At 36.1% G+C, this 16,454-nt stretch overlaps 1 protein-coding gene across 3 annotated transcripts in view; it reads right to left on the bottom strand.

The window, feature by feature from the left end:
- Positions 1-16,454, bottom strand: part of LOC143733313 (uncharacterized) — a 92,688-nt gene that overhangs the window by 6,228 nt on the left and 70,006 nt on the right. For all 3 annotated transcript variants that reach the window (XM_077224981.1, XM_077224982.1, XM_077224980.1), the window contains 9 exons: positions 16,131-16,184; positions 15,906-15,977; positions 14,110-14,145; positions 11,953-11,997; positions 5,847-5,879; positions 3,946-4,092; positions 3,646-3,700; positions 2,300-2,491; positions 2,131-2,208 (listed from right to left, as the gene is read on the bottom strand). In XM_077224981.1, coding sequence (XP_077081096.1) covers positions 2,131-2,208; positions 2,300-2,491; positions 3,646-3,700; positions 3,946-4,092; positions 5,847-5,879; positions 11,953-11,997; positions 14,110-14,145; positions 15,906-15,977; positions 16,131-16,184 — 712 coding nt within the window. The remainder of the gene's footprint in view (positions 1-2,130; positions 2,209-2,299; positions 2,492-3,645; positions 3,701-3,945; positions 4,093-5,846; positions 5,880-11,952; positions 11,998-14,109; positions 14,146-15,905; positions 15,978-16,130; positions 16,185-16,454) is intronic.

Below are 16,454 nucleotides of genomic sequence, written 5' to 3' on the forward strand. Positions count from 1 at the left end.
CTGACACAGGACACACACTGACACAGGACACACTGACACACACTTTTGATATGAGACAGTCTCAACTTTCTTGAGAACAATAAATTGAAACAATAAATACCGTTTTGTGTCTCTTTACTGTGTCTGACAGATCGAGCCTCTTACAGCGTGTCGTGAACTGATCATCTCTTCCTTCTAGTTCATTTATAGCAGCAAATAAACATGAATGAACATCAGTGATGGAACAAGGAATGTTGTTTTAACCGCGGAATGACGTGGTTTTTCAAGTTCAAATCCTCCAACGTTAATCTACTGACTCTCCTGACGAGTGTGGGGTCTCTGCAGAACAAAACTGAGTGTTTCTCAATTTGTGGGTATTTGCAAACTGGCAGGTGTTTATAAATCATGCAATGAAAATGATGCCTTTCACCTGACCCCGACCCTAAACCTGCCCTCACTGTGACATGTGCAAATCAGGTAACACGGTTGAAAACGCCCCTGTTTATGGCCTCGCCCACTGATCTGGTAACTCCTATTACTGTCCTGCAGAGACATATGTTTGCTCCTGACGGCTTTGTCGGACAAAAATGGCGGATGGCGGATTATGATTGGTCAGATCGCCTGTCAATCAAACTCCCTGCGAAGGGTCAATTGTTAAATGTACAGGTGAGTGATATATGAGCAAACAGCTGAGTAAAAACCCTCAGAACATAGATATGAACTGGGCTGCGTCTCCCGATAACGTTGTCTCTCAGCGCAACGAAGACTCTTAAGGTGGAACTCAACTAAAGGTGGAACATTTCTAGGCGTTTCTTTATAAAAGAATAAAAAAATTCAGAAATAGTGGAAATTGCATTTATTTACATATTTTAAAATTGTATCATATATTGCTGCCACAATAACGTCCCATTACAAATGTTTACATGCTTTCTTCTTTCTCCTATCTGTTCGCTGAGGAGAAGCTGGGATGAAATATTGTTCTTGTAAATACTTTCCAGCTCTTCAGTAGCCAAATAGAAGTGTACATCGTACGTACACTCGGCAGTGATAAAAAAAAGTGAAGTTTGAGGTGATCTCAAACTCAGAGACATGGATTCGGACATTACTATAAATCACCACACAATCTTGGTGTTCAGTAAGACGGGAATATTTACACGGCGATGGGAGAAAAACACTGACTTTCTGGATTCAGACGGCAATAAAATCACAGATTAACCCTGTAAATGTTTACAATACCGTACGACCTCCTCATGAGGAACAGTTAGTGTCCGGATTTGGCTAAACTGACAGAATACTTTCACTGGCGCCTTCCATTTAGCACAACGATTCACTGTATCGCTGCCATAGATTGAGCAATCATTCACAATCATTCCTTTAAAATAAACTCCTAAGCCTTTGCCTGATGGTTTGCCAGCTGATGTACCTGTGGTTAACATAATTAAAAAGCTAACAACAATCAGTGTAATTACAATTTTATTTTGTGCATGAAAACACTTGAATTAGCCTAATTAACACTGTGTGTATGAACTCAGAGTTATATTCGTATACTGAGATGTAAAGATGTTATGTGTGCAGTGGTGAACACCTGTTATCAGGGATGAGGTGAAGCTGGTCCACACGTACGTATGACTCACAGAAGGTGTACTGAACTAAGAGCGTTTCCGGAAACACGTATTAATGATAAGGTATAGCCTACAGCTTAAGGTATAACTCAAGAACAACCCATAGCGTTAAGAAGATTTCAGAAAATCAGCCCAGAACTGTAAATCTGATGTAATAACTGCTGAAATGGAGATTTCTGAGTCTGATTTCAGACTGATATGTGTTGCAATAGAAATCTACTAATGCAAATGTATAAAGTGTGATACATTTTGAAACTAACATAATATGCAATAAACATTTCTAAAATACATAACTTAGACAGTTTCCTCTGATAACAGATCACTCTAAATTGTAATGTGGACAAATAAATATGAATTGAATCGCATAAATTAAACACTTAAATGTGTATTTTTGGATGTTTTCTTTTCACTACTCTGAAAAAACATGTTATGAAAAGCCAAATAGCCCAAAATCTCATGACAAATACATGAAAAACCCATGTCTTTGCCTGCAGTGTTTTGTCTTAATCATGTAATGATGTGACTGTACCCGTGTCTCCGGGGGGCCCTGGGTATCCCAGTCTGCTCTCTCCTTTAGTGCCCTTAAATCCCCGAGGGCCCATGTCCCCTAAAACAGTGACAAACATATTATGCAATTAAAATACAAAGCCAAAGTCATTTAGATGATTTGGACGCGTTAGAGCCGGGATCTTGGTCACCTTTGACCCCTGGCGGCCCCTGGACCCCTGGGGGCCCTGAGTATCCCTGAGCCCCGTGTGTGCCGGGGTAACCTGGGGAGCCGCTGGAGCCCTTGGGCCCTGGAGCCCCGGGGTGTCCCGGGGGCCCTTTAATGCTCTCGCACGGCTCACAGCGCTGAGGGCCCATCGTCTGCCGGAGCCGGGCCAGCTCGACTGAGGAACACACACATGCATTACTGAGGGACATCTCATGATCTGGACTTTACTGCCACTATGAAAACACACAATAACTTCCTCCAGTAATATTTCATCCAAAGAAAAAGCATTTAAAGTCAGCATCTATCTATATTCATATGCATCTAATTAGACTGTAAGTGATTCATGATTACATACTGATTTTAAGACATTACTCTGACATTAAAAGGTCAAAATCATGAAAGAAAAAGTCGATTATGACATACTAAAATGAAATTAGGACTTAAAGTCATTATTATGACATTAAAAAGTCGAAATGAAAAAAAAAAACATGAAAAAGGTCAAAATTATGAATTTTAACTAAATATTTTGACTTTTTGATCTCATAATTGTGACTTAGTATTTACTTTGTCTGGGTATGTCATGATTATGACTTTGTATGTCAAATTGACTTCTCATAATTATGAATGTAAATCTCATAATGACTTAGTCATAATTTTGTATATTTTACATAGTTTTTACTTTTTATGCCAACATTTTAACTTTGTATTTAATAATTATGACTTAGTATGTCAATTTCGACTTTTGACGTCATCATTTTGACTTTTTATCATAATCATGATTAATTATAACATAATTACAGTATGTCAATTTCAACTTTTTAATCTCATAATTACGACTTTCTTGGCATGTGATAATTTCGATTTTTTTATATCAGAATTATAGCATCATAATTTTGACTTTTATCTCATAATATTGACTGTCAATTATGATGACTATGTCAATCATTATTATGACTGACTTAGTATTTTATAATTTCGACTTTTTATCAGAATAATGACGTCATAATTTAGAATTTTCAACCTCATAATTATGACTTACTTGGCATGTCATAATGTCGACTTTTTATCTCATAATTATGCCTCAGTATATTATAATTCTGATTAACCAAAGCATGGTTATTTTTTCCTCATGTTGCATAAATGGGCTTCCGTAACTGACTGTAAAAACTGTGATAGCTCAGCAAGTTTCTGTAACAAAAGCTCCTTTCTAGTGAACTGCTTTTATCTAACAGCTTTAATTGTCCGGCGCACGCTGTCCTCGGCTTTGCTCGTGCTCAGGGAGAGAAAGAGAAGGAGAGAAGGAGACCTTGACGAAGGTCAGATACTCACTCCTCACAACGTCTCCACAGAGTTTCATTAAACGCTCCTCTGAGGGAGGCTTGCCCTGAAACACACATCCACACACTCATTACACAGTGTCTGTGCATGAAAAACACACACAGCTTTCAAAACAACTCAGTTACACAGTCTCGACCTCAGGCCGTGTGTGCGTTCATGAATTCGCCGAAATGATGCGTCCTGACATCATCGGTGTTTATTTACCATTTGTTTATTTCTTATGAAAGGAAATACCTAGTGGCTATAACAAAGATTTTAATTGCTAGATGTGAGAAATGTAGGAACACTCACAGGCTTCCCTGGAAATCCCGGAGCGCCGGGTTGTCCCGGTAAACCGTCCTGTCCCGGGAATCCTCTCGCCCCGATCACACCGCTGTGACCCAAGTCTCCCTTCGGCCCGTCGTGACCTCTGACCCCGGTCTCGCCCACAGAACCTTTCTGGTGGATTAATCACATGATCAACATGTGTGTGTCTCCATCTCAGACTTGTGTTATTTCCTGTCATCTGACATGTTTCCTCATTACCTAGTTCACTTGTTTACCCCTGTGTGTTTATAGCCCTTGTTTCACTTATTACTTTGTCTATTTAATGTATTGCTTTATTAAAAACCCTGCGTTCAGATCCAGTGGATTAAACACACGACTGTGGAACGATATACATCATCACTGTCTGTTTTTAAATCAACTAATTTTGGGGATTTGGCATATAATCAATGAGGACGTTGTATTGCATTGTGTTTTTGTATTAATTATATTGTATTGTCTTGTTATGTTTTATTGTACAGCACATTGGTCAACTTAGGTTGTGATTAATGGTGCTTTATAAATAAAATTGACATTGACATGATCAACACGTATATCAGCCTATCGGCACGCATTTCTATTCTTCATGAGTGAGATTATTGCATTTAACAGTGCAGCTGCACGATTCCTTCAATTAAAATCAGAATCATGATGTGGCCATTATTAATGAACGTACAGTTGAAATGCATTGCACTGATTATAACAGCATCTCCACTTCATATTACATCATCACATGTTTCTGTGCAGGATTATCCTATATTGGACAATATAATTTAAATAAAATTAATTCAATAATTTTTGTATTACTGTAGTATAATATACAGTTTTATTTTAGTGTTATTTATACTATTTAGAAATAATTTTATGTTTTAATATTTTCAGTTCTTTAATAATTTTTAAAGTTAATTTATGTAATTGTCGTTTTTATTAGTATATATATGTGTGTGTGTGTGTGTGTATGTGTATGTGTGTATATATATATATTGTTTTACATAGCTATATAATATAATATTTATATTAATTTCTTTATATTCTGTTTTGTTTTACTAATTTTAGTACTTATTTATTTTAGTTAGGTGCCGAGGCAATTTTTTTTATCTAATATTTACATTTAATTTTACTTCAGCTTTTTATCAGTTAATGAAAAGTATGTTTAATAGTTTTACAGATAACACTTCCCATTAGTTCATATTTTTAACATAGTTGCTGATATTAACTAACAATGAACAATTCATTTGTTACAGTATTTATTAAAATTTCTTTATATTAGTTAGTAAAAAATACAACTGTTCATAAGTCCATTTTCACTCAAATCCATTACATAATATTAACAGATACAACTTTATTACATGTGACTTTAATGATGTATTAGTAAATGTTGAAATTGACATTAGCAAAGATTAATAAATGCTTTAGAATTATTTTGTATTGTAAGTTAGTGTTAAATGTTAATGTAAACATCCTGAGCAAACAACAACAACACTGATCATATTCCGCAATATTCAAGGAGACTGAAAAACAATCAGGAAGCTTGTTGTTGTTAAGCAGCAAAACCAAATGTTAAAGATTAAATCACAATCACAATATTTGTCCAAATAATCAAACCGTGCCGCTCTAGTGTGGAGTAAACACTCGGAACGGAAATATTTAATAAACCTCTCTGGAGGAAAAACGCATTCTTTTAAAGTGATTTGCATATACGTCTGAAAACTGATTTTCTGTAAACTGAAGCACAAACTAATAAATATACATAGAGAACGTGGTCTAGTTTCCACAGGACAGCTCTGACAGAACTGAAGCTGTCGGGGGGGGGGGCTTAGAGAACATGATTCTGGTGTAAAATACGCAGGAATGGTGTAAATGACACTGAAGTGTGTAATTCTACAAACCTCTCCTTTGCTTCCCCTCGGCCCGACGTCACCCTGTTCAGAAAGAGGAAACTTCATGATCAAATCACAGGAGTTATTCCTCACTGACACGAGTGCGACTTCACATCTTAAAGAAGAATGTTTCTACAATACTTGCTTACGCTTTATTCCAAGATGTCAGTGTTATTATATATTTAAGTACTGAGTAATATTAACTACATGTACTTACTATAGGGTTAGGATGAATATTGGTTTAGGGTTAATTGCATGTAATTATGCATCATTTAGAGTTATTACTAACAGTAACTACATGTAATATATGTAATACAAGTTCATACAAGCAAGCAGTGAAGAAGCTAAACACACACTCTACTAACACATCTACATCTTCTCAACTTCATAAGATTTTACAAGCACAGCGTTACACTATTGCACATACAAATCTGTGCCAGATAAACATTGCTCTGATTGTAGATATACGTTTTATAATCAGTTATATGTTCCCTCTTACATGGATTTGATGTTGTATATATCATGAACCTTTTTTATGTAATTTTAGAAACTTGACTTTAGCTCATCTGGAGATTTCTCATGTTTGCGACTCGTTGTTCTCGGACACAAGCGGTTTGTGAGTCATAGTCTGTGACTAAAGTTTCTGCTGAGCTTCTCCTCAGAAATCAGGAGTATCTTCTGCAAACTCTAGAATGATTCAACAGGATACAAGTATCCGAATGTGGCAATCAGTTGAAGAACGTTGTGTTCCTTCTTAAAGAGTTCCTTCGGGCGCTTCATTTGAAGAACCTTTCAGTGCTTCCCTTTTCATTTCTTTTAATTTTGATTACATTTTATGAATTAAGCAGCTCGTAAACATACTGTACCACTAGAAATGTGAACATGCAATTGTTTAAAACATTTATCCTTATATAGAACATTTTTGCCAGTTCTGTGTTAACAAACAAGTATTCATTATTTTAACCTGTTAACCATTTTTGAGTTGTTTTGTCTGAGAGACACGCATAAAAGTACAGACTCATAACTCCAAAACTCTAACAAGGAGAGTCAAAAGGGAGGTATTGTTTGATAGAACACTTTTCAAATTTTCTGAAAATATAAATTACATTACATTTGGATTTTACATTACATTCTCCTGCTGAGAAACTGCTGATAAAAGACAAAAAAAAAATATATAATTTTTATTATGATTTTGCATATTTCTTGTTTGACATGGAATAACTCTGGAAGGAAATATGGTAGCTCAAAAATTCTTTTTTGGTGAAGTCCCTCTACAGGTGACCTGCACCTGGATACAATTTTGTGGTGATTGCATAAAGTACTCAAAAGTTACAGCATTCTGAACAAACGTAGCCTTTTTGTTTAGTCCTCACACATTTGAAAGGAAATAAAAATTGTTGTTTTCTGAGTGACACACAAAACTAAAGACTCTATAGCAAAGGAGAGTCAAAAGGTAGCTATCGTTTGATAGAACACTTTTCAAATTTTTTGAAAATATAAATTACATTTGGACATTTTCCTGCCGAGAAAAGACAAAAAATAAATATAATTTGTATTATGATTTTGCATATCTTTCTTATTTGACATATAATAACTCAGGAAGGAAATAAGGTAGGTGGAAAATTCTTTTTTGGTGAATTCCCTCTACATGTGAGCTGCATCTGGATAAAATTGTGTGGTGATTGGATAAAGGAATCAAAAGTTACAGCATTTGGAACCAAGACAGGCTTTTTGTTCAGTCATTGACGCCCCCTAATGGGCATTTTTAGGAGAATGGAGAATATCTTGTCATAAACACAATAGATTATGTTCATTTTGGGCTCATTTTAATTGTAATAGTATGCTGTAAAAAATATGTGCCATTTTCAACGATCTGTGAATGTTTCATGAGCTGTATTATGTTTTTGGCACATTGCAGTACATAGTAAAAAAAAAGTATTTTATAGATTATGAAAAAAATTAATTCTATTTATTAGCAAATAACTAAGCAATACTTAGGAGATGTTCAAATTGGCTACATTCACTATTAAGTTCAGACTCTAAGCTTTCAAAAGACACCTATTTTGTGTTAATCAAGGCAATATTTTTGAAAAATATGATAATTAATATTTTCGCAGCCAGGTGGCCTCCGCGGGCGGTACCCTCAGAGTTAGAGGGACTACTCAGCACTCGTTCAGAGTTGATCGAAGTTGTTAGATGCTTTAAAGAGCTGAGATTCTAAGCTTTAAGATGATATATATTTTGTGTTATCCCACGTTTGAAAAAAGCACGGATGGCTCCGGAAACATTGGAAAACACATTGCATCCCGGAAAGATGAGAGACATGTTTTTTTAGCCAAGCATGCATCACTTCGTGAGGTATATCTCGTGATCAACGAAATGGATCATGTTGTGTTTGGGCTCTTTGTAATCGTGAGAATCTGCTGTCAATAAAGATGTTCGATTTTTCACAATCCATGCATGTTTCATAGAGTTATGAGCTGAAACGTCACATCAAAACAACATAGCATCACTGCTACTGCTACTTCATTGGTGCGCATAGTGCAACGTCATGTGTTAGAAGTCCATAAGGAATATCTTTAGATCTGAGTGATGGATTATGGTGAGTTTGGGCTCTTTGTAATCTTAACAATCTGCTGTAAATAATGATGTGCCATTTTACACGATTTATGCATGCTTCATTGAGTTATGAGTGAAATTGCGGCATTAGTGCTCCATCTATATACAAGACTCTATGTGCGCCTGTGGGGGTGCGTGTGTTACAACTCCATTAGGAATATCTTAAGATCTGAGTGATGGATTATGCTGTGTTTGGGCTCTTTTTGATCGTGAGAGTCTGCTGAAAATAATGTTGTGCAATATCCTACGATCTGTGCATGTTTCATGAAGTTATAAGCGAAAAAACAACGCGAGTGCTTCACCAGTATATACTTGGCTAGGTACGTCTGTGGTATTTTTTGTGTTGGAACGCCATGAGGAATATCTTTAGTTCTGATTTATGGAATATATTGAGTTTGGGCTCTTTTTAATCGTGAGCCCCTGCTGTAAATAACGATATGTCATTTTTCATGATCGATGTATGTTTCATGAAGATACGAGTGAAAAGGCCAAGTCTAAGCTACCTTGCTTGGCTACGTGCGTCTGTGGATTTTCTTTGTGGTAGAAATCCATGAGGAATATCTTTAGTTCTGAGTGATGGATTATGTTAAGTTTGGACTCATTTTAATCGTACGAATCTGCTGTAAATAATGATGTGTCATTTCCCACAATCGGAGTATGTTTAATGAAGTTACGAACGGAAATGTGCCTTAAATTATGCATCCTTATATGATTTACATATGGTCTCTTGAGGGGCTTCTTGTACAAAACCTCACTCAAGTTTAGTAAAAAGCCCGAAACAATTATGCTTGTTCTATTCTACTCATTGAGACCTTTCAAATGACATATGGCACATGACTATCTGAGCTGTATGATGTATTTGACATATTGTAGTATGTACTACTTCATAAATTATGAAACATTTTTTTTCTATTTATCAGCAAATAACTCATCACTACTTAGGAAGTTATAAAATTGGCTACATTCATTGTAAATTTCAGACTCTAAGCTTTCAAATGACACCTATTTTAAGTTGATCAAGGTAATATTTTTGAAAAATATTATTATTATTTTTTATCGAAGCTAGGTGGCGCCAGCTGGCGGTACACTCCGTTTTAGAGGGATTACTCAGCACTCGTTAGGAGTTGATCAAAGTGATTAGATGCATTAAAAAGCTGAGATTCTAAGCTTTAAAATGATATTTTGTGTTATTCCATTTCAGTGGTTGCTTAGAAATTTGAATATGAATTCGCGGGGGGGGGGCGCCCCGTTGCCCCCGGTACCGGGGGCGTTGGTTATTAACAGGTTAATGAGCTCATTGTTTCTGCCTTAAATTATTACATTGTTAAAATTTTATGATGTAATTATCTATATTGTAAAACATCCTCTGCTGTTTGAATTCATTTGAACTTCAGTAGTGAATTCCGAGCCCGTTCTCATCCTTTGGCGGCATATGTGACGCCATATGACAAAACGGCGAAATACTACGCACATGGCACCCTTTAGCGTGAATATAACACGCGAACCCAAGGCGTCATAAAGTTGACTGGCATCCTTTAGCGTGAATATGAGACGCAGACCCTACCCCACACCTAAACCTACCCATCACAGTGCGTGTTATATTGACGATAAAGGGTGCCATGTGCGTAGTATTTCGCAGTTTTGTCATATGGCGTCACATATGCCGCCAAAGGATGAGAATACGTTAGAATTTCTCTTCCATTCATTCCAACTCATCTGACCTGAGCTTCTCAATCTCTGGATCTGTTCATGCTTTCAAACCTTCTATAAGTTCTATAAGTTCTATATAAGTTCTATTAGTTTTATAAGTTCTTTAAGTTCTATATAAGTTGTATAAGTTGTATAATTTGTATAAGTTCTATAAGTTATATAAGTTTTATAAGTTCTATAAGTTTTATAAGTTCTATAAGTTTTATAAGTTATATAACAGTCATGGCCTAATGGTAACAGAGTTGGACTGGTGACCCAAAGGTTGCTGGTTCGATTCCAGTACCGGCAGGAATATTACTGTGTGTATCCGCGTTTGCAGTGTGTGTGTGTTCACTACTACTCTGCTCCTAATGTGTGTGCACTTACTTGGATGGGTTAAATGCAGAGGTCAAATTCCAAGTATGGGATACTATACTTGGCCTTCACATTCACTTTTTTTTAAGTTCTATAAGGTTATATAAGTTCTATAAAGTTCTATAAGTGAATAAGTTCTATAAGGTTCAATAAGTTATATAAGTGAATATGTTCTATAAGTTGTATAAGGTTCTATAAGGTTCTATTAGTTATATAAGTGAATATGTTCTATGAGGCTCTATAAGTGAATAAGTTCTATAAGGTTCTATAAGTTATATAGGGTTATATAAGTTATATAAGTGAATACGTTCTATAAGGTTATGTAAGTTCTATAAGGTTCTATAAGTTCTATAAGGTTCTATTAGTTATATAAAGTTCTATAAGTGAATAAGTTCTATAAGGTTCAATAAGTTATATAAGTGAATATGTTCTATACGTTGTATAAGGTTCTATAAGGTTCTATTAGTTATATAAGTGAATATGTTCTATGAGGCTCTATAAGTGAATAAGTTCTATAAGGTTCTATAAGTTATATAGGGTTATATAAGTTATATAAGTGAATACGTTCTATGAGGTTATATACATTCTATAAGGTTCTATAAGTTCTATAAGGTTCTATTAGTTATATAAGTGAATATGTTCTATGAGGCTCTATAAGTGAATAAGTTCTATAAGGTTCTATAAGTTATATAGGGTTATATAAGTTATATAAGTGAATACGTTCTATAAGGTTATGTAAGTTCTATAAGGTTCTATAAGTTCTATAAGGTTCTATTAGTTATATAAAGTTCTATAAGTGAATAAGTTCTATAAGGTTCAATAAGTTATATAAGTGAATATGTTCTATACGTTGTATAAGGTTCTATAAGGTTCTATTAGTTATATAAGTGAATATGTTCTATGAGGCTCTATAAGTGAATAAGTTCTATAAGGTTCTATAAGTTATATAGGGTTATATAAGTTATATAAGTGAATACGTTCTATGAGGTTATATACATTCTATAAGGTTCTATAAGTTCTATAAGGTTCTATTAGTTATATAAGTGAATATGTTCTATGAGGTTCTATATGTTCTATGAGGCTCTATAAGTTATATAAGGTTCTATAAGTGAATATGTTCTATAAGGTTATATAAGGTTCTTTAAGTTATAAAAGGTTCTATAAGGTTATATAAGTGAATATGTTCTATGAGGTTATATAAGGTTCTATAAGTTATAAAAGGTTCTATAAGGTTATATAAGTGAATATGTTCTATGAGGTTATATATGTTCTATGAGGCTCTATAAGTTATATAAGGTTCTATAAGTGAATATGTTCTATAAGGTTATATAAGGTTCTTTAAGTTATAAAAGGTGCTATAAGGTTCTATAAGTGCAGTGCAGGGCTATAAGAGGTGGCGCCCCCTGGTGGATGAAGGTGTTTCAACACTTACTGAAAACCCAGGAATGCCAGGAAAGCCTTTGCTGCCCTTTTCCCCCTGTGAATAAGAGCGGGTCTGTGTTAGCGGGGGTCTTCATCTCTAAAAGGTTATATTAGCATTCAATATCAACGGGTGGTTCTTATAACCTTTACAAGACTGTGTCACATCCCGTTTATTGATAGAGACCGAGCTAACTACACTTTGGGGGATGTTCCCTGCGGAGATTATTACGGTAAAGTACACAATTACACTGCAGTTGCAAGCCAAGATATTAGGCTACTAAAGGGGTCGGCAACCTAAGGCACGCGGAGGGTTAATCGCTGAGGTGTATGTTGTACGAGAGAGGTGTATGTATTTCATTCAAATAAAGTAGCCTACCTCCCACCTGCATACAGATCTACATTTTGATTAAATAATTCCTCTTAGTAACAGCTTGTTTTATTAAGTTAGGAGTTATTAATACTATAAAGTGTGAGAAGTAAACTGCACAAGTCAATAGAAGCGTGCAGCTCTAACAAACCATTTGCGCGACCACTGCACACCAGTGCAAACAAGTTATCCAACTGACAGCTTACAGCTTGTTCCGCTGTAAATAGTTAATGCTATAAATTTCAACCAAGTGTATAGAGTCCTTATTAAACATTCCACACGTATTTAAATGACTGTGATGCATGTGGAAATTACCATGTGTTTTCTCTGATTGGAAAGCTATCCAATCGTGAGACAAAAAATCCCCCCCGACAGGACACTTTTTTTATATTCCGGGGGAAACTGAACAAAATGCATCTGCTTGTTGAAGTCACAAATGTAAATTTTACTCCTCCCAAAATGGTTAAAAAATACATGCGAGAGCGCGTCATAACGGCTCCCAGTTTACAGATATGACAGCGCTGCTGCAACACGCATCGCCTCAGATATGGCTGAGCATCTCTTCAGCAAGCCGACGTGCAAACTGCCGCAAATGAAACTGAAGTTCAGCTCACATTCTGAAGCTCAACACACAGTTGTCTTCATCAAAAGTAGTGACACTAAATGATCATACCAGTGTTGATATACCACTCTTGAAATGAGCTAATTATAAATAAAAATGCAGCTCATATCTTGTTTTCATTGAAGTGAACGTGAATGTGCATATAGCGTGGGATTTAAGTATTCAAATTATATTAGATTTGCGGAGATGCAGTTATGTTGCCAAGTGTAAGTGTAACACTTTTAACAAAACTGAAAGTAAAGAAGTCAGTTAAAACACTTGAATGACCAGTTCCAATCTGTTCTTCAAAGTCTAATTTAGGCCTGAAAACAAAGATGACAAATCTAAAACAAATTTCATGAGAAATATTTACATTTCTGTACTATTTCTGTGGTAGCATTATTAATGTTTACAGGGGGGCGTATATGGGTTGTGGCACAGTGATGAACTCGGAAACTTAAAAATGGCACTTCATGACAAATAGGTTGCCGACCCCTGGGCTACTGTATTATATTATATTTGATACGCACAGTTTTAGGGCTTTTAAATGATCGACTTTGCTGTCGCACTCAATCCAGTCCTTCTGTGTCTGACTGAGAGTTTAGACTCTTCTTCTGTTAGTATAACTGTACACGCGTCCTTCAGCTCGAGTCTTTCTGTGTCAATCTGACATGATTTTATCAAGGAAACGTGAGAATAACTTTGATGTTGTTCGTAATATTTCAGCAGGACTGAAGCAGCTTTACTTTGATTATCCAGACATCATTAATTATAAAAATCAAGAGTATCAAAAATGATCATCAGGCTTTTGATGAAGGTTTATTAGTTCATCTCTCAATCATCATTGTATTGCATTGCATTATATGATTTAAACTACAGAGCTTTGATTGTAAATCTGAGCATTAAAATATCATCTTACTAAGACATATTTTTCTTTTGGCAGATATTGATACTTACTGTATATGCATTTTTATGTACGTATCTGCTTTACTGTTATAAAGATCACATTAATTTACCAAATTTCCTCTTAATTTAACAGGGTTTTAAAGTGATAAACTTAAACGTTAAGCTATTATTATGCTTTGAAAACATCAAGGTTATAGATTAATCTGAATTTGTGTTTCACCTTTGATTAATCACATACAGCATAAGCACAAAAGCACTTTTTAAACAGAGCCGGAGCTGTGCAGGATCTATACCTGAATGCCTCTGGGTCCCGATTCTCCTCTCTCTCCCTGAAGAACAGAGGAATATCAGCAACAGGAGAATAGTGTCAGAAACTGAATTAAATGAGCTGAAAACCTGCATATATTCAGACATTAGCAGAAACTTTATGACTTACTGTACATTAGATTTGCACTGCCACCTCTCATACGCAACTTAAAGGAGAACTCCAGGCAATTTTTAAGTTAATCTTGATCGTTATATCTTTGTGAGTACTGCCTATAGAAAAAAACCAAACCGGATTGGTGATTGCAACACGGAGCTGTTCCCGCTAATGCCCAGAGCTCCCCCTCAGCTAAAACAGCAGTTATGGGGGCATATACACAACGGAGTTCCCTCGGGACTTCAGCGCGAGACTACAGCTAGCCGTCTAAAACACTATTTAGGTGAATTTAAACAATGGCTAAGTTGCTAAACGCATCTTGTTCACATGTAAGGGCCCTGTTCATGTTGGACAGACATTTTAATTGCATTTTGTGTCTGTTAAGAGGCACAAAGACACTCTTTATGTATATGCCCCCATTACTGCTGTTTTAGCTGAGGGGGAGCTCTGGGCTTCTGCGGGAACAGCTCCGTGTTGCAATCACCAATCCGGTTCGGTTTTTTTTCTATAGACAGTACTCACAAAGATATAACGATCAAGATTAACTTAAAAATTGCCCGGAGTTCTCCTTTAATACTGTATATATGAATATGTATGTAAAACATATTAAATGGTAGCTGGTTTCTAGCTAATCATTAGCTGGATCAAACTGGTTTAGGTGGATGACCAGATCATACCGGCTTAAACTGGTTCAGCTGAACAAGGAAGCAGATCAAGAGTGTTTACCACGTCCTAAAGCGCAGTTTCCACATTATATATATACTATATATAGTTCGAACTTTCCTAGTATTCAGACTCTGTGTGAGCAATGCACATGAAATGAGCCTGAAGGGGTTTTAATGACCGTCTCATGTACTCTACTCCTCTCAGGAACATTAACCGTCTGGAAAAAGTTATAAATGGAACAGGTTTAAAAACTCTTTTGTACCGGTGTCAATTAGACTGCTGAACATGGATTAGCGACGTCTACTTATTTTTAAGTGTATGGTGTGTATGAATATTTTGTGTAATTTTTTAATGTATTAGATGTTGGAGAAATGCTGGCCAATCAGGCATGTTTCGTGGCATTAATATTGTGGTTTATCTGGATGTTGCAGAAGGGAATTGCGTTCCTTTATTGAGCTCAAACACTCGATGACCAACAGATGCTGCATTATTCACTGCACACACACTTTCATCCGGAGCGACTCGAGCCACATCTGGGAACCTGATCTTAGACTCGATGTCGTGAGTGTCAGGAGCGGATTCAGCTCAATATCTGATTATAGCTCCTTTGAACTTTCTATTCATCAAAGAATCACAAACATAAAATGCATGACGGTTTCCACAGAAATATGAAGCAGCACAACTGTTTTCAACACTGATAATAATAATCAATGTTTCTTGATCATCAGATCATCTTATTATAGTGATTTCTGAAGGATCATGTGACACTGAAGACTGGAGTAATGATGCTGAAAATTCAGCTTTGATCACAGGAATAACTTACACTTTACTATATATTCACATAGAAAACAGCTGATTTACATTATAATATTGTTTCACTGTTTTTACTGTATTTTCGATCAAATTAACGCAGCTTTGGTGAGCAGAAGACACTCTTTGACAAACTTGTGAGACTATAGTGCATGTGGAGGTTTCGTCCTGTTTGAGGAACGGCAGCTTTACCTTGTGTCCTTTATATCCATGAAGGCCCATCGCTCCGGGAACTCCTGGAGATCCGGGCTCACCCTGCTCACCCTGTGGGAGTCACAGTATCTGAGAACAACTCACACACTCATATAACTCACACACTCATATAACTCACACACTCATATAACTCACACACTACAGTAGCTCTGGATGCTGAGCGCAGGACTACGAGACTAAATGCAGGACACCAAAGACTCTTACCTTCTGACCGGCCGGACCAGGATCACCAGCAATGCCTTTATCTCCCACTGCACCCTGAACACACACACACACACACACACACACACACACACACAACAAGAGGATCTCAAGCTATTTCTCCATTATAACATACCTAGAAGAAGCCATTTGTTTCTAGATAACAAGCCCAGTAATCACTGTAAATATTAAAGGAAATTCTGCTACAAAATGATTCTCCTAGAATCCATTTGATAAAGCACACAATTCCAGGAGTGGAATAAATGTAATCTCAGCATTGCTATTCCCAGCAGATTCAAGTCGAGGTATTAGCATAATTGCTAGCGG

This window comes from Siphateles boraxobius, unplaced genomic scaffold (assembly GCF_051911475.1).
Source record: "Siphateles boraxobius isolate OS27281-9 unplaced genomic scaffold, OSU_SipBor_1 97, whole genome shotgun sequence".
Taxonomy (NCBI): Eukaryota; Metazoa; Chordata; class Actinopteri; order Cypriniformes; family Leuciscidae; genus Siphateles; species Siphateles boraxobius.